The sequence below is a fragment of the Malus sylvestris genome, chromosome 4 (genome assembly GCF_916048215.2).
Source record: "Malus sylvestris chromosome 4, drMalSylv7.2, whole genome shotgun sequence".
Lineage (NCBI taxonomy): Eukaryota > Viridiplantae > Streptophyta > Magnoliopsida > Rosales > Rosaceae > Malus > Malus sylvestris.
In genome coordinates, this window is record NC_062263.1 from 6,485,382 (window position 1) to 6,503,495 (window position 18,114).

Here is an 18,114-nt window from a genome sequence, read left to right on the forward strand (position 1 = left end):
GAAGCTTTGTAGGTGAAGCTTTTGTGTTGAAGCTTTTGTAGGTGAAGCTTTGGAGTTGAAACTTTTGTTGGGTACCCCATGAATTGATTTTGCTTCACACTATCTTAATTGAGATAGAGTGAAGCTTTTGAGAATTTGTAGTTGTCCTCAATTGATGAAGCTTTTGTTGGTGAAGTTTTTATGGTGAAGCTTTGTTGGGTACCATGAATTGATTTTGCTTCACACTATCTTGATCAAGATAGTGTGAAGCTTTTGAGAATTTGTAGTTGTCCTCCATTGATGAAGCTTTGTTGAATTTCCTTTTTTTTTTTTTGGGAAACTAGAAATTTGAAAATGTGAGAGAGACAACATATACAAATTTTACTTCCACACTGTTGAGCAAGAGATTGTGATGCAAGCCACACCTTGTAGTAGTCGAAGGTTTGGATGAACCATATAAATTGAATTTGCTTTGAACAGTCTTGATCAAGAGTGTGTGAAGCTTTCTACGAGTTGTAGTTACCCTTCATTGATGAAGCTTTTGTTGGCACCATAAGGTTTTGCTTCACACTGTCTTGATCAAGAGTGTGTGAAGCTTTTGAGAATTGTGGTTGAACTCCTTTGATGAAGCTCTTGTTGGCATCATAAATTGGTTTTGCTTAACTTTGTCTTGATCAAGAGTGTGTGAAGCTTTTGAGAATTATGGTTGCCCTCCATTGATGAAGCTCTTGTTGGCACCATAAATTTGTTTTGCTTCACACTATCTTGATCAAGAGTGTGTGAAGCTTTTGAGAATTGTGGTTGAACTTCTTTGATGAAGCCCTTGCTGGCACCATAAATTGGTTTCGCTTCACACTATCTTGATCAAGAGTGTGTGAAGCTTTTGAGAATTGTGGCTGAACTCCTTTGATGAAGCTCTTGTTGGCACCATAAATTGGTTTTGCTTCACACTGTCTTGATCAAGAGTGTGAGAAGCTTTTGAGAATTGTGATTGAACTCCTTTGATGAAGCTTTTATTGGCACCATAAATTGGTTTTGCTTCACATTGTCTTGATCAAGAGTGTGTAAAGCTTTCTACGAGTTGTAGTGTTTGCATTGTTACAGAAGGGAAATGTCTGAAGTAGATGCAAAAGGTCTAAATAGCTTAATCTTCTATGCCATGCACTGAAGTTGATGTTGGCTTGCAATATGACTTTGTTGGTGACTATAACTCTTGTTGGGGATAAGTGCTCCCCTAGTTGAGTTGTCAAGCTTGAGGGTTTTTTATTATTTGTGAATGTTAGGAGTTCACATGTACGAGTTGTACCACTCATCTTCTAGTAGGTGGAATGAATGGTGAGTTTCTTTCATCACTTAGTTAATGGTACGAAGATGAGTTCCTTCATCACCTTTCCTCACATTTCATCACCTGGTTGGTGGCACGAAAATGAGTTCCTTCTTCACCTGGTTGGTGGCATGAAGGAAAATACAGGTTGTACATTTCATCACCTGGTTGGTGGCATGAAGATGAGTTCCTTCTTCACCTGGTTGGCAGCATGAGTGGTAAGTTGCCAAATGATATTAGAGTACAAGTTGTACATTTCATCACTTGGTTGGTGGCATGAAGGAGAGTACAGGTTGTACATTTCATCACCTGGTTGGTACATGAAGATGAGTTCCTTCTTCACATTTCATCACCTGGTTGGTGAGAATAAGGGTAAGGTGTCGAGGCACATTGTAGCAAGTGTCGAATGACACAAAGTATGTTGAACCCTTTCGAAGCATAGTTGGCTTATGTATGAATGTGTTGGAATGTATGATTGAACGAATATACTGTGAAGTTGTTTGTTTATTTGTATAGTCTTGTTGACATATACTTAGACTTTGTTTCATGTTGTTAACATTCATGTTAAAGCTTTGAACCCGAGTGTTTCATTGCTAGGAATGTAAGAGGATTAGGACCGAGTTGTCTAAATCACCTCTTTATTGAATTCCTGCCAAATAGTCTTCGTTACATAGGATGCCGAACGACTGAAGCTTAACACTTGTACAATGTGAGTTTACTTGTAATAATACTTCAAGTGATCAGTGTTCCATGGATGGCCAAGGGTCTTGCCATCGGAGCTTCTAAGCTTGTAAGAGCCAGGGCGACTGATGCCAACAACTTCAAACGGTCCATCCTAGTTTGGACTAAGTGTTTCTTCACTCGGGACTCTGTCGCAGAGTAATCTTTTCTTCAATACACAGTCCCCTACTTTGAAAGAACGAGGTTTGACCCTTGAGTCATAGTAGTTGGAGATGCGCTGCTTGTAGGCGACATTCCTCAAATGAGCCTAGTTTCTATGTTCCTCGACTAGATCTAAGTTAAGGGTAAGTTGTTTGTCATTTTCACTTTGCACGTAGTTTTGGACTCGGAACTTTGCTTGCTCTAGCTCAGTTGGGACAACTGCCTCTGTACCAAAGGCAAGTGAGAATGGGGTTTCTCCTGTTGATGTCTGATATGAAGTGCGGTATGACCAAAGAACTTGGGGTACAAATTCTAGCCAACAACCTTTAGCCTTGTCCAAACTGGTTTTCAAAGTTCGCTTGATTATTTTGTTGATGACTTAGACTTGTCCATTAGACTGGGGATGAGCTAGGGAGGCAAAACATAAGTTGATGTTGAACTTAGAGCAGAACATCATGAACTTATTGTTGTCGAACTGTCGCCCGTTGTCAGTGACTATCGCATTGGGAATGTCGAATCTACAAAGGATGTTCTTCCATACGAAGTCTTCTATTTTTACCTCAGTAATGGTTGCCAAGGGTTCTACTTCAGCCCATTTTATGAAGTAGTCAACTACAACGATGGCATAGCGAACCTTGCCCTTCCCTGCAGGCATTGGGCCAATCAAATCAAGTCCCCATTGGGCGAAGGGCCAAGGGCTGATCATAGGAGTGAGTGGCTCGGGAGGGGAATGAGGAATAGTTACGTAGCGTTGACACTTATCACATGAGCGAGATATTCTGATGGCATCTTAGTGGAGTGTTGGCTAGTAATATCCTTGGCGAAAAGCCTTGTGTGCTAGGGATCGAGACCTAGCATGATCTCCGCAGACTCCTTCATGTATTTCCCGAAGGATAATTTCTGCCTCCGCGGGCATAAGGCATCTTAGGTATGGTAGGTTAAAACCCCGCTTGTAGAGTTGGTCATTAATGATCAAGTAACGGGTAGCCTTGTATCAAATCTGCTTAGCTTGGACTTTATCATATAGGAGGGTGCCATGCGCAAGGAATTTATAAATCGGGGTAATCCAACTATCCCCTTGTTGTAAGTTGCACACTTCCGTTGTCATGGTGCTTGGTGCTGCCAACAATTCAACCTGAATTTTTCTCCCAATTTTGTCTTCCATTGCTAAGGCGAGGCGAGCCAAAGCATCTGCATGACTGTTTGCCGCTCGAGGAATTTGGGTGATCTGGTAGTGGAAGTGCTTGAGCAACAATTGTGTTTGTGCCAAATACGCTGCCATGGAGCTATCTTTAGCGTCAAAGTTGTTGGTGACCTGGTTAACCACCAATTAGGACTCACTAAAGATATTAATTCGTTTAACCCCAAGGTGTTTGGCTAAATGTAAGCTTGCTAGAAGGGCTTCATATTCGGCCTCATTGTTTGACGCCTTGAATTTGAAACAAAGAGCATACTCCATCGCCACTTTGTCAGGGGTCGTAAGGACTAGTCCTGCTCCACAACCTTGTTGGTTGGACGAGCCATCAACATATAGACTCCATGCTGGGGTTATTGGTTCTATTTTCTCAGCTTCCGAGGGTAATGAAACCACTTCTTTAGGCGTATAAACAATGTCAACAGGATATGTGAAGTCGACGATGAAGTCTGCCACTGCTTGGCCCTTCTCAGTTGGCTTTGGTTGGTAGGAGATATCAAACTCACCCAATGTTATCGCCCATTTTATCATTTACCTCGAAGTGTAAGAACTTTGGAGTATCTGTCGAAGAGGATGATTGGTAAGCATAATGATAGAGTGTGCTTGGAAGTAAGGGCGAAGTTTTCGAGCAGACATGACCAATGCTAGAGCCAATTTCTCAATGTTGGAGTATCGTGTCTCCGCATCTTGTAAGGCCTTGCTAGCGTAGTAGATAAGTCGTTCGACATTACCATCATTTCGAATGAGAACGAAACTTATGTTGAAGCTGATACCGATAGATAGATAATGAGAGTGTCACTAACCTCAGGTTTGAAGAGCAGAGGGGCTTTACTCATGTAGTCATTAAGGTTCTTGAATGCCTCGGCACATTCATCAGTTCATGTAATGTACTTCTTACTTCCCTTAAGTGCTTTGAAGAAAGGATCACATCTATTTGTGGCCTTAGAGATGAACCTAGTTAAGGCTGCCACCTTGTTAGTAAGGCTCTGGATGTCTTTTGAAGTTACCGGTTCCTTCATGTCGAGGATTGCTTTAATCTTCTCGAGATTAGCCTCAATGCCTCGTTGGCTAATCATGAAGCCTAAGAATTTTCCAGAGCCTACGCCGAAGGCACATTTATTGGGGTTCAACCTCATTCGATACCTCTTCAGAATGGTGAAAGTTTCAAATCGGTCGGTGATGTGTTGGTCAGCATGTTTTCTCTTGACTAGGATATCATCCACGTAAACTTCCATGCTTTTCCCAATCTGTTCAGCGAAGATTGAATTGACCAGTCTTTGATAAGTCGCTCCTGCATTCTTTAGGCCGAAGGGCATGACTTTATAGCAATATAGTCCCCTATCAATAGTGAAGGCTGTGTGTTCTTAGTCCGAAGGGTTCATAAGGATTTGGTTGTATCCTGAGTAAGCATCCATAAAGCTCAGAAGTTCACACCTTGCCATAGAGTCTATAAGTCTGTCTATGAGAGGAAGAGGAAAGTTATCCTTTGGGCATCCTTTGTTTAGGTCGGTGTAATCGACATATATTCTCCACAAGACCTTTTGGAGCAGGAGATTTTCCTTGGTCGGATTCTTCTTAACAAGGACAACATTTGCTACCCACGTTGGATAATTGACTTCGCGGATGAAGCCTATGCCTTTGAGTTTTTCATCTTCCCCCTTCATTGCCTTGTATCGTTCAATGTCATAAGATCTTCGCTTCTGTCTCACTAGCTTGGTCTTGGGGTCAATACTTAAGCAATGATAGATGATATTAGGCGAGATGCCTGGCATGTCCTCGTATGACCAGGCGAAGACCTCAGTGTTCTCTTGCAAAAAAGAGATCAATGTCAACCGAATGGGTGGTGACAAGGTGGTACCAATCTTTACCATGCGATCTGGATAATCTTTTGATATAGAAACCTTATCTAACTCTTCAGCAGGTTGTGCTTGCTGGGTGAAATAGTCATCTCGAGAATCGTCGAGTTGATTGTTGCCACCGTGAAGATCCAAGTTGGCTTCGTCCGGGCTGGTCTTTATGACTTGGTCATGTATAAAAAAGGTTTCCTTGGGCACAGACAGGTGTTGTTGCTTGACCGAAGTGTTGTAACATGACTGTGCACTAAGTTGATCTCCTATGATGTAACCATTACCATAGGGGGTTGGAAATTTCATTAACAACATATGTGTGGATATCATGGCCTTGAGATCATTGATGCATGTGCGTCCAAAGATGACATTGTATGTCGTTGGGCAATCGACTACCAGGAAGTTAGTGGTAATGGTAGCTGTGTAAGGGCCTGTATCAATGGTGAAAGGTAAGTGTATGCTCCCTATAGGTTGGACGATATCACCGGAGAAGCTTATCAGAGGAGAAATCGAGCAATCGAGCAAGTGTTCGGCTACATTAAGTACCCTGAAAGCTTCATCAAACATGATATTGATCGAAGCCCCAACGATCAGTGGGTTGTTGTGAGGGTAGATGATACCTCTTTCTTCCTAAAGGTAGAAACATATTGGATCCCAATTAGGCTTTTGATACTTGCCTCCCCTGATGTCTTCCACGTGAAACACTTGGTGGCCAGGCCTTAAAGTTCGTTTGTTGTTTTTCATGGCCCTATTGGAAGATTCAGATATGGGGTGTGTCGCCGCTTATGGAATATATCACATTCACTTGGCGTTGGTTATGGTTATCCTTTAAAGGGTGAATGAGGAATCGATCAATTTTTCCTTCACGACTTAAAGCTTCAATATGATCACGAAGGGTGATACACTTCTTGCCGTCATGGCCGTTTTGTTCGTGGTAGCAGCAAAATGTGCCCGTGTTCTTCATGGGCTTGTAACCTGACTGTCTCGACTAGCTTCGATATCAGGTGTGCTATGCTGGGGTAAATGGCCACGCATGTGGCGTTCAAAGGCGTGTATGTCTCATACCTTGGGGCAGGGCCTGTCCTGACATGTGTTTGGCCCACTGTGTTGACTGCTTAGGGGCGGGCATTATCGTGGCGATACCCTTGGTTATCGCGATAATGTCCCTTACTCCTTTTACTAAAATGAGACTGGTGAGGATGGAAATCTTTCCTTTTTCCCTGAGATTGATATGTCCGTTGACTTGGCGAAGTATTAAGTAAGGCAGGAGGAGGCACCATTGCCGTTTGGAAGGTCGAGGTCTTCTCATTTGGTTGGATCTGGTTTCCACTCCCTACTTGCTGAAAAGAAGTGGCTGTGGGGGGTTTCCCTTGATATGTCCTTGCCTCAGTGGAGGCATGGTTGTAAGCATGTGCCATCACCTCAGAGTAAGTCTTCCAAGTGTTGGCATTGATCATGTACTTGAAGAAACAATCACGTAGGCCTGCCGTGAAGGCTTTGATGGCAGTTTTGTCGTCTGCCTCGGTAGAACGGGAATACTCATGGCTGAAGCGGCCAGCATACATACGTAATGACTCGTCTGGCTTCTGGCAAATAGTTTACAAGTCATCCGCAGAGACAAGCGATCAATCTGGAAAATAATAAACAATTTCCTCAATTCCTCAAATGAGTCCACCGTCTCAGGTGGAAGACGGCAATACCAGTTTAGAGTTCCACCAGAGAGGGGGAGGGGAAGAGAAGACATCGCTTTTCATCAATATGCATCCGGTATGCCATGGTGGACTCAAAGAGGTTAAGGTGTTCAATCAGGTCCTCATTTCCAGTATAGAGTTGCAAGCCAAGCTTCTACTTTGTCTTTGCTTGGAGGGGGGTGTCGTAGGAGGGCCAGGCCTAGGTTGGTTCCAATCAGGTATCTCAGCTTGTTGTTCAGCCTTCAACTTGTTTACTTCCGTAAGGAGTTGTAGGACAAAAGGGTCCTGAGTGAAGTTATGTACCACTAGAGCTTTCTTTCGTAAATCTCCATCTCCTTTTGGAAGTAAGAATGTTTGATCAAGAGCATGTGATTTTTCCCTGGACTCACCGTACTGACTTCCAAGGTATGTCTGTCGGAACATCTTTGAGTCCCCTATACCTTCGTGTTACTCTAGGACTTGTTGCCCTTTCCCCAAATTGGTAGTCGGCTAGGGACATGGGAGGGGACCGAGTCTTTCAGAGACCATTGGGTCATTAATCTTCTTTGCTTACCTGGATGGGATTGTCTCGACGTTGCTTTAGGAAGTCTCGACAGTCGCGAAAGACGGCTTTCGATCATTCCACTTCTTCTGTAAGGAGGTGCCTTCCTCCACTTCTCCTACTTCGAGTCGAAGCAGCTGGGTTGAGAAAAGTCTCACGTTGGTCGCCATTTCGATGAGTAGCTCGCTCCTCAACAGGAATACCCATGTTGAGGGCAAATGACCCTCCGTGTTGGGGGGCACCCAGTTGATGGTTGACTTCCATAGGGGTGATGAGCTCGTGTGTTTTAGTATATCTAGCCTCATGGAGCATCTCGAAAACCTTCTCATAATGCTCTTGGAGGATTTCATTCTTCATCGCTATCTTGTTGTTATGAGCCTCCAGCTCATTGACTTTAACCTGAAAAGCAAACTTCTTTTGTTCCTTCTTTCGTTGCTTCACACTAGGTGCAAGAAGGGTGTCATTCGGTGTGCTGTGGCTTAATTCGCTCCCCATGTTGGAAAAGGATGCCTGGTCAAAAGAGAGTGTACGAATGGTGGAAACCAGCTTAACAAAGTTGAAGAGAGTGGGAATAAGTGTCGTTCCCACAGACGGCGCCAAATGTGATGCACAAAATCAGTGGGATTTTGGTGTTAAGTTTGTGACCTTCGTTAGATTGCTTCGGTCACTAGTGTGGATAAGTATGTAAATGGATAGAGACAGGGAAGCAAACACAAGATATACGTGGTTCACCCAAATTGGCTACGTCTACGAAGTAGATGAGTTTTCATTAATTATGAAGGGTTTACACAAGTACATAGGTTCAAGCTCTACTTTAGTGAGTACAAGTGAATAATTTAGTACAAATGACATTAGGAAATATTGTGGGAGAATGATTTCATTTTATAGAAGAGTTTCTAGCTTTGTTCTGACATTGTCACGTGTCGTGTTGTGATTAGCTTCTGATGTTGACACGTGTCGCACTATGATTGGCCTCCTAGTTGGAGGGAAACTCTTCTGGGTCCTTGACAGTAAAACGTTGATCGATGCTCAGTAGTTTCGGGATTGGTCAAGTATGGTACAAACAATAATTATGCTGAAACTTATGTATTTATGTAAACTCTTCACTATTAGTGAGAACTCCTCTACTCCATGGACGTAACTAGACTTAAGGGTGAACCACGTACATCTTGTGTTTGCTTCCCAATCTCCATCTATTTACATATTATCCACACCAGTAGCTGGAGCAACCGAGCGAATGTCACAAACTTGACATTTTACGTTGTTCCAAAGTCTCCCTGATTTTGTGCATTAACAAAATAAAACAAAATGATAAATTAATAAAAGAAAATAGAAAGTAAAAATAAAAAATCTTTAAAATATACTTAAAAAAAAAAGAACAAATGCACACACTTTTAGGATATATTATTTTTATAGGAAAACTAACGAAAAGTTAAAAAAAAAAATGGTTATAATGAAAAATGACAAATAAAGGTGTAGTGAATAGTACAAGGGAAAGGTAAAAATGTGGTTTTTCGTTAAAAGTGAACAATATCGAGAAGGTTTCGTTAAAACTCCCTATTTTTATTTCTCGAAAAGAAAAAAAACAAATCCATATATCATTATTTAAATAAAATAATAATCACGTGATGGTTTTCAAGTCAAGAACGATTTATATGATATGAGATATTTTTCTAAGTATAAAGTATTCAAGCGTTTTTTCACATGTTATAATACAAATAGATAAAATGATATATTTTTCGATATCCTTCAATTTATTTTATAACACATGGAGTATCTGCTTGAATACCGAGCACATAAAAAATTTCTCGTATGACACGGTATATCATCATGGTGACATTGAGTGCTAATATAATAAAAATACGTGTAAATTTTTATTTTAATGTCTTTGTTTTATTGACACAAAATGTTAAATGGCAGTATTAGTTGTTGTCATTATGGTCACATCAAAAAAATCTATGACGAAATTAGTGGAAGTTGTGATGATGTACACACTAATGATGTTCAGCTTAGCTCTCATGTCCCATCTTCTTCTTAAACATTCTACGCACCATTAGAATTCTCCACAAGAGTGACTAGACATTGTTTTCTTAGTACACACTTAATGGTGCCTACTCTGAGGCCAGAAACTCAGGTAATATGCTTGATGGAGTAGGTGGTCAGCTTAAAAATCATAAATTCATACGGCGCTAACAATGAAAGCAGAACAAGTCAATTTTTGGGAAGGCTTCGTCAAGCTTGGTCCACAATATGTCCATTTTAAAAAGTTTCATTACCGTGACAATTTGGCAATGAGTAAGACATTTCCTTCGGTAACTCTCCTCGACCGGAGACTTAGGTGACTCCTACACCCCAGTACTTAAAAGTTTCATGATTACTCAGTGACTTGGATTTGTCAAGTCCCCAACCGAGAAGCTTTCCTCACTCAGAAACTTAGGGGAGGACTGTTTGTATCATACTTGACCAATCCCGAAACTACCGAGCACCGATCAACGTCATACCTTCAAGGACCCACTGAGGGGTTCATGTTAAGGCACCCCTGCTGAAGCACAAGAGTTTTCTTCCAACCAGGAAGTCAATCACAACACGACACATATCAACGTTAGAATAAAGCTCACAAAGTCCAACATCAACCGCAGATAAAAGATGGAGACTTCCATCAACTATAAAAGAAGGTCATTCTCTTACAATTAATCTCTAATGTCATTATTGTACTTAAACTAGTAACCCATTGATGATAATTATGCTTAAATTTATGTATTTGTATAAACTCTTCACTAATAGTGAGAACTCCTCTACTCCGTGGACGTAACCAGACTTAGGGTTGAACCACATACATCTTGTGTTTGCTTCCTAATCTCTATTTATTTACATATTATCCACACCAGGTGATCGGAGCAATGGAGCGTAGGTCACAAACTTGACATTTTACGTTGTTCTAAAGTCTCCCTGATTTTGTGCATCAACAAAATAAAATAGAAAGTAAAAATAAAAAAATATTAAATATATATATATATATATATATATATATTTTAAAGAACAAATGCACACACTTTTAGGATATATTATTTTTATAGGAAAACTAACGAAAAGTTAAAAAAAAAAAAAAACTAGTTATAATGAAAAATGACAAATAAAGGTGTAGTGAACAATACTAGGAAACAATTAAAATGTGGTTTTTCGTTAAAAGTGAACAATATCAGGAGTGTTTTGTTAAAACTTCATATTTTTATTTCTAGAAAAGAAAGAAAACAAATCCATATATCATTATTTAAGTAAAATAATAATCACGTGATCACAGAAGGTGGAGTATTAAATCAATTGAGTTAGTATCACCATTTATCAATATGCATAAACAGAAGGTTTACATTCCATGATTTTTCACACTCATATGCATAAATTGAATTAGTATCACCAATAACTCCAAAGTAAAAAACAAAAATAAAGTAATCTGGATAGTGCTAGGATTTCTGAAGGTTGCTGTAAAATGAAGATTTAGGGACGGTGTACAACTTCCCGTCTAATTAGTTAGTTGTTCATGTAAAGCACATCTAATTAATTGGGATAATGCTTCATTGGATAATGCGTTATCTTCGACCATAGAAATTAGGATAACGTTTCTTTTTTCTAACAAGTAATTTTTTGATTCAACGTCACGTAATGTTATCCCCTGGTAATTTTTTGGTACGACTATCATTTGCACCTATATTCAAATCTGTGTCCCTAATCCCAAAGATAACCTCCATAGCCACATGAGAAATTAACACAATTTGAGTGAAAAGTATAATATAAAATTTGGTTGTCAAATAGAATCCATTCCCTTCACCAATGAGATTTAACAGGATCCCTCCTAAAAAACATCAAACTAATTTCAATTTTAGGGTTTTTAATTTTTTTTAAAAAATTTACATATATTAAATTAAAAGGAAACTAATGAAAAGGGCTTGAAAACTTTGAGTTTTAATGATAAGGACAAAATAAAGAGTAAAGTGAATAGTACCATGATTGACTTTTTAGTGTAAAAATGTGGTTTTTCGTTAAAGTGAACAGTACCGGGTGCTTTTCATTAAAGTTCCCTAAATTAAATGGGTAAATGGATAACCGTTAAAACCGCAGGTAATACCCATAACCGATGAATATCTGTTATAACCAAGGGTAATACCTATAACCACCCATTTAAATTTCACAGATAAACAGTTATACCTATAACTATTTGTTCGTCTAAACGGTTACTTATAACCGTAACTGTGAACTTTAAATAGACGGGTCCCGCAGTAACCCCCATATGTATTTTGCCCATCCTTGTCCATAGTAGTAAGCTTCAAGTTTCTCTCTAGATGGACCACTAACTCCTCAACAGCCTCTCCAGCCATGAGTGTCTGAAATAACTGTCTCACGGAAGAGCCAGACAGAGAAAAACGACCAAGAATCACTTGAAACTACTTGCAGATAAGCTGTATTTGTTTTCTTTGTCCTGTCGCCCTGCATGCTGTTCTCAAACTCCGAATGGAAATAAGGAAGAAGCACCAACAGAAAAAAAGGTGTTTGTATACAACAATCAAGGGAGAATTTGGATTGTACCTTGTCTTTAATGTCTGAGTGAATGTTATCTTTAACTCTGTTTTTGCAGATGGCTGAAGGTCATGCTGTCGCAAGATGGAGCCCTGAAGTAGTTGGGAACATTTATGATTCCCTTGTTCAGCTACGCTTACCCATCTGCCTTGTGCTGAAGTGTCCCCTTGGCATTTATCGCGGGTGATTGGGTTTTTCCTCTTACTTCTCCTCACCATCGCGACCGTTGGGACCCCCGCGACCCAGATTCGCACAGGAGTCGGTTTGAATTAACAAAGAAAGAACAGGGTTTGAATCGGTGGACCAAAAGGGTCTCTGAGAATCGTAATACCATCTTGTATTGGCTATTTTCTCTTGTATTGCGACCCGAAAACTCTTTGCCGACCAAGGCAGAAATTTGCTGAACTGAATCACACGAATCTTGGTGTGTTTTCGTAATTGATCATTATCTTCTTCGCTTACTGTCGACAGAATTTTACATACAATTAAAACATCACGGTAATGGTATCGCAAGCTTATCACGATGACTCAATGTTGTGATAAGGGTTCATTCCCAACAATACAATCTCATTTTCCCCTCGTGGAACGCCACTCTATTTTAACAAGGAAATCAGATTTACCGAAAATTTCAAAGTTAACTTGTCAATGTAAACACACAGGTACTAACAAACGGGACCATAATACAGTGCTTGAACACCGAATCTTCATTATCCACTAGCACATATAAATTACATAGAATCCCGAAGGAATAAAGAAGAAGACAACCCAAATTCAAAAGTCCAAACTCAACATCAACAATTCAACTACTTATTCTTGCTACTGCTATCCGGCGTCTCGTCCTGCCAGGTTGCTTGCCATTGCTTATCATAAAACGTCGTCTCTTCGAGTAGTTTCTTTAGGTTTTCAACATCCTCGTTCTTGCGGATCAGAAGCACTCCCCCTACAGCTACAAACAATAATGTTTTGCAGAAGAAATTGCCCATTTGGTCAACTAGGCCAACTCCAGTCAAGCTATCAACAAAATACGCCATGAAAAAACCTATCATAGCAGCACGACCTGCAGGAAACTCATAAAATTACAGAAAGTATGTTAGTTTAGAGTATGTCCTCTTCCTTCATTACACTTGAGTTAAAATAAGTGGATCCGAACAGACCGTTAAGTAGTTCAGCTTCAGGTAAATGGTATCTCTTTATCCATGCCCACCAAGGTACAATGGAGGTGTCAAAAAACACAGGGTTCTCATTACTGGATGATTCCGGGTTGTCCTGGAGCCATTTTCTCCTCCTGGCCTCTGAAAATGGTGATGCATTAGAAATCATGTATTTTCTGAATTATCAGGAAATATAACAAGTTCAGATAACAGGTTATTTGTCAAAGGAATACTTCAAAATGAATCACAGATTCATCTTGGCTGTTTTTCTTCTTCGTAAACTGAAACCTCGGAAATTCACAAAATTGTTTAGGTAAATACAAGGGTGCACAAACATCGAAGAGATGTTCATTCAATCCTATTCATTGAGGCGGAAATTGATGCTCTACTGCAAACAGGATCAACAAAAGACTTGGATAGAAGATCTTATTCTCAAATAATATAAAGCTATTATAGAAATTTGGGTCATGCTTAGTGTCTAAGAACTCTTTAGAACAAGGAATGTGTAAATCCTGAAGAAATAACACCCAAATTCTGAAGTGAACGATTTCTTTTCCTTACAGTTTCCGATGCCCAAATGAAGCCCGAAAACATGTATTGGTTGAGAAACAAGGGAATGAGTGCAAAGTGAGCACACAACCATCTATGAACACCAAGACCAACATAAGAAAATGAAGCAGCACAAGTTTGAGGATCAAGGTAAATAGAACAGTCTGAGAAAAAGGATTTCGACAAGCACTAAGACAAAGCCAATTCAGTTTCTTGGCAACTTCATAGAAATTTCTTCATCTAAGTTAACATTTGGGGAGGAAAACCCATGAGTTTAGCTCGAAAATTAACATGCAAGTTCAGAAATCAGATTAAACCACTTGTGTATTGCAAATTCAGCAGATATTCCCCCCTGTCTACACAAACATTCTCAATCCAGCATAATCATGCTTCCCCCTCACCCAATACTTCAAGTCCAATTCAATGTTCCTTATAGAGCAGGGGAAAAAGTTGAAAACTTAATCTCAAAGTTTAATATGGAAAAAAATAATCAATGTAAAAAATAAAAATCTGCCGCCAAATCAAACAGTTGCAAGAGCTAAACAAGGAACAATTAAAGAATAAGACAATTACAGAACAAAAGGAAAGAAACGCAGAAGCCATACCAGCATCAATAACAGCATCCCAGTCAGTTTTGCCACTTTTCTCAAACTGCTTCAAATCCCAAGTCCCATTGACCCATCTCCCATCTTCAAACAAATTCCCCACAGTCACCTCCTCAGCTGGTCCAGCTGACCCGTTAGCCCCAGCAGAGCTCTCACTCTTCAAGGGAACCGCCTTGGCGCCGGGTTCCGGGACATCGGGCTCTGCTTTGGGCTCCACGGTAGTGGCAGCTGAGCTTCCAACTCCATTCTCAGCCGAGGCTCTGAGGAGGTTCTTGGGTCTGAGAGAGAGATAAGGCTTGTGGGTCAGGAGGGGTTTGAAGTGTGATGAGGAGGAAGGAGCGAGGGTTGGGAGATGGGTTGTGGGAGAAAACAAGGCCATGGAAATGGACATTGTTCTGATTGATTTGCGGCAAAAGGAAAGGGGGATTTGGTTGCTGCTACTCAGAACATGGTGGTTTTTCTTTCTTGGCTATCCTCACTCGCTCCTCAGCCTTGGAATTGCCCAAAATCCAAATGGGCAGGTTTTGTATTTTTTGCAGGTTTTTATTTTATTTTTAAGTACAAGTGGAAAAGTGTTGTAAATTGTGGATGCCACGAGATCGGAGCTTTCACCTTGTTGGATTGTTTAATGAAATTAACTTCGCTTTGAGAATGAATTTTTTTATATTTTATTTTGTGACCGATTTATGAAATTTTAGCTTTATAGTTGGAGCGTTAATGTTATAAATTATTCTATTAAAATTATTTCTACAAAAAAATATAAAATATAAGATCATTTAACCATCAAACTTTCATTTCAAAAAACAAAAAAAAAAACTAACAAACTATACAAAAACAAATGAACGAATTTGGTAACACTATTATAAATTGTCTACCTTTTTGTTATTGTTGGTTGACTATACGATAACTGATCACGATTATAAACACAAAAATTTGTGAATCAAATCAATCACTAAATAAATAAAAGGAAATTTTATTTAAACTCATATAATCTTTTTCTACACCCAACTTATTCTTTACAGCCATATAGTTTTTAATTAAATTATCAATATCTCTTTAAACCCAATTTTGCTACCTAAACTACTCTCACAAACCTAATATAATATGCAAATTTATTTTTACACCCATTTTAAAAATAAAAATCTAAAATCAGTGTTCTACAACTTGTTTTCCACAACTCGTTGATTGAGAGTGTAATGTCCATACATATATGGAGTCGTGTTTGATGAATTGGTCAAACAAGTAATTTGGATTATGTGAGCAGACAAGATTAGATGAAGTAATTAACTCATATGTTACGGTGTTTTTGTGCTTATTTGAGATTGAAATGTTAAACCAATATGCTTATTTCTCTTACAATAGAAATCGAGTTGGTTTTAATCCTTGTGTGCTTTATCTGAATTGCCGCTTCATAAACAAATGCAGCAGCGTTTTTTAAATGCCTTAATCTCAAGTTTTTACCTCGGTTTTAAGATAGGTGTATTGGGTGGTGGAATTGTAATCTGTAAATCCATATTCTTAGGCATCACTTGGGTTTTAGCCACAGTAATTCAAATCTGCATGAATTATAGGACTCAAAAACATTTTATACATACACATACACTAGTAATAATAATTAACTTAGGCCCTCAGTTGTCAATGGAACCGGAAGTGGGTATATTAATTAGTGAGTTTATTGATAAATTTTAGTTTGATCTCTGATTTCATTTTGTATTTGATGGTAATTATACAATAGGGTAAAATTGACCATTCACATTTTAAATTTAAGTTGAGTTTGTCGTGAGATTATATGGTTTGAAATAAAATTTTCCATAAATAAATTGGAGAGGAGGAACTACTCCTCAACCTTAAGGAGCCAAGCTCCTCTTGTTATTTTGCAGATGAATTTATATGATATATACAAACAAGAAAATCGCTTTCAATCTTAAAATATCTCCATTTGGTAGGTCAAATTTTTTTTCTTTTGCAAATGAATTTGCTTGATTGTTGTCGGTATTTTTTTTTTTTCCAAGAGATCGACATAGTTCATTTATGACAAGGGCAAATATAAGATTTCAATTCTCTCCGCTGTGCGAGCTTTCTCTCTACCAGAGAGCTACCCCGTCTTTATACTTTCCTAATCAATTTCCAATCTGAGTCAGGTCTAAGAGCTTAGCCCTTCCAGTTTCCATATTCCAATCTGAAAATTGATTACCTAGGGACATACCTCAACCACTCTGAACTGAGTTATTCTCTGGGTAGGAGTGTTTAGTGGCGAATTTATTGGGGGAAAGACAGCCAAAACTACCAGGGAACCCAACCCAACCCCTTCGACAAGACAGCTAACTACCGGAAGAGAAGCATTTAATTCCTGATCTGGTTACAACAAAGGAACCCAAGACAAGAGGGCCAATATTCCAAAATTACTCGTGTTCCTGGCCTTCAGATCTGTTCTCTGGCTATGCTTGTGTCTAGGATTCAAGAATTTTAACCATCTGTTAAATATCCAGACTTTGCAGATGGGTTGTTGGGGGTACAAAAAGTTAATTCTTTTGGAAGATCTGGGTTGGTGGGAAGCAAAAATCAGAAGAGAATCTACAGTGATGGCACAAACGGCGGGGGATGAATTAGCGGTACGGTTGGAAAGATCTCTTGAGTTATCGACCATGGAACAAGGAGCGAAGATGGTCGGTGCGGTACTGGCGGACCAACAGCTCAACAAATGGGACATCCTCTGTAAACCTGGCATTTTCAACCCGACCTGACCTGATCCTTTACAATTAGTTTTCGGATGAGTGATAAACGGGTTAGGTGGTTAATGGATCAACTAGTTAAATAACGGATCATTTTAGGTGATCCAGTGAAATCCGTTTCACCCGTTATATGTAATTTTAATAGTCCTAATAGAAAACCCTTAGTCCCTCTCCACTCTCTCTTGCGCATGCCATTGCTCCCTGAGAGATCGGTGTGCTCATTCCCTTCTAGCTCTGGTTATCTCCCTCATCTTCTTCCCTAAATTTTTTTACTGAACTCCACCACTCTCTCTCTGGTAAGCTCCGATTCCCTTCCACCTCTTCTTTCATTTTTTACTTTTGTTGTGCAAATTATGCTTTCAACTTCCTCAAAAGCCACACTACAAGCAAAACAACACAAAAGAACAGAGAGAGACAGCCATGGAGCCTCTGGCTCAGCAATTCACAGGCTTAAGAGTTAAGATGATCATTACTCTCCACCTCGAGGCTCTCGAAGCCCTCAATCCTACTGAAGCAAAACAAAATGCCGGGTTTGCTCCCCATCGTCTTCGCCGCGGTCATCTTGAATGCATAGACCAAAGAGTGCCTCAAGCTCAAGGAAATCTTTGAGGATACTCACGAACGGGCTATAATTGATTTGGATGAAATGTTAAAAAAAAAAAGAAAAAAAAGAAAAAAAAAAGAAAAAGGGTTAACGGGTCAAACGGGTTGAAACGAATGACCCGCTAACTTAATGGGTTGGGTTCGTGTGACTTGTTGGGTTGAATCCGACTCAAACCCAGTAAACCTCACCCGTTTACATGTCTACTCTGAAGTGTATGGAAAGATTTGGGAGATGTCACGATTAACTGGGTGAAGCATTACACATTCATCATCATTGTTAAGGATGAAGAGACAACCTCTCGAATTCTGAACCAGGTTCCATGGGTTGTTGTGAAACAAAACTTCTCGGTTAAGAGATGGCCTAGCTATTTGGCTGTAGATGAAGTTCTAGCACAGATGGTCCCCTTTTGGGTACAAATGAAAGGGGTACCCTTGTTTTTAAG

The 18,114-nt window shown here is 39.6% G+C and overlaps 1 protein-coding gene and 1 long non-coding RNA gene across 2 annotated transcripts in view; one reads left to right on the forward strand and one right to left on the reverse strand.

Moving 5' to 3' along the window:
• The window catches only part of LOC126619570 (uncharacterized), a 31,488-nt gene extending 18,996 nt beyond the window's left edge, over positions 1-12,492 (forward strand). The window contains exon 2 of the long non-coding RNA XR_007622103.1: positions 12,001-12,492. This is a non-coding gene — a long non-coding RNA (uncharacterized LOC126619570). The remainder of the gene's footprint in view (positions 1-12,000) is intronic.
• Positions 12,493-12,694: 202 nt separating this feature from the next.
• Positions 12,695-14,872, reverse strand: LOC126619568 (light-harvesting complex-like protein 3 isotype 2, chloroplastic). Its single transcript, XM_050287975.1, has 3 exons — positions 14,337-14,872; positions 13,186-13,323; positions 12,695-13,088 (listed from the first exon to the last, which is right to left on the reverse strand). The coding sequence occupies exons 1-3, from the start codon at positions 14,725-14,727 to the stop codon at positions 12,835-12,837; spliced, it is 783 nt and encodes a 260-aa protein (XP_050143932.1). The 5' UTR covers positions 14,728-14,872; the 3' UTR covers positions 12,695-12,834.
• Between the last annotated feature and the right edge of the window lie 3,242 nt (positions 14,873-18,114).

Coding starts and splice junctions, on each gene's coding strand:
- LOC126619568 (XM_050287975.1), bottom strand. CDS start 14,727: ATGTCCATTTCCATGGCCTTGTTTTCTCCCACAACCCATCTCCCAACC. Junction 13,324..14,336: donor GGATGCTGTTATTGATGCTG/GTATGGCTTCTG, acceptor CACCATTTTCAG/AGGCCAGGAGGAGAAAATGG. Junction 13,089..13,185: donor TGAAGCTGAACTACTTAACG/GTCTGTTCGGAT, acceptor AGTTTCCTGCAG/GTCGTGCTGCTATGATAGGT.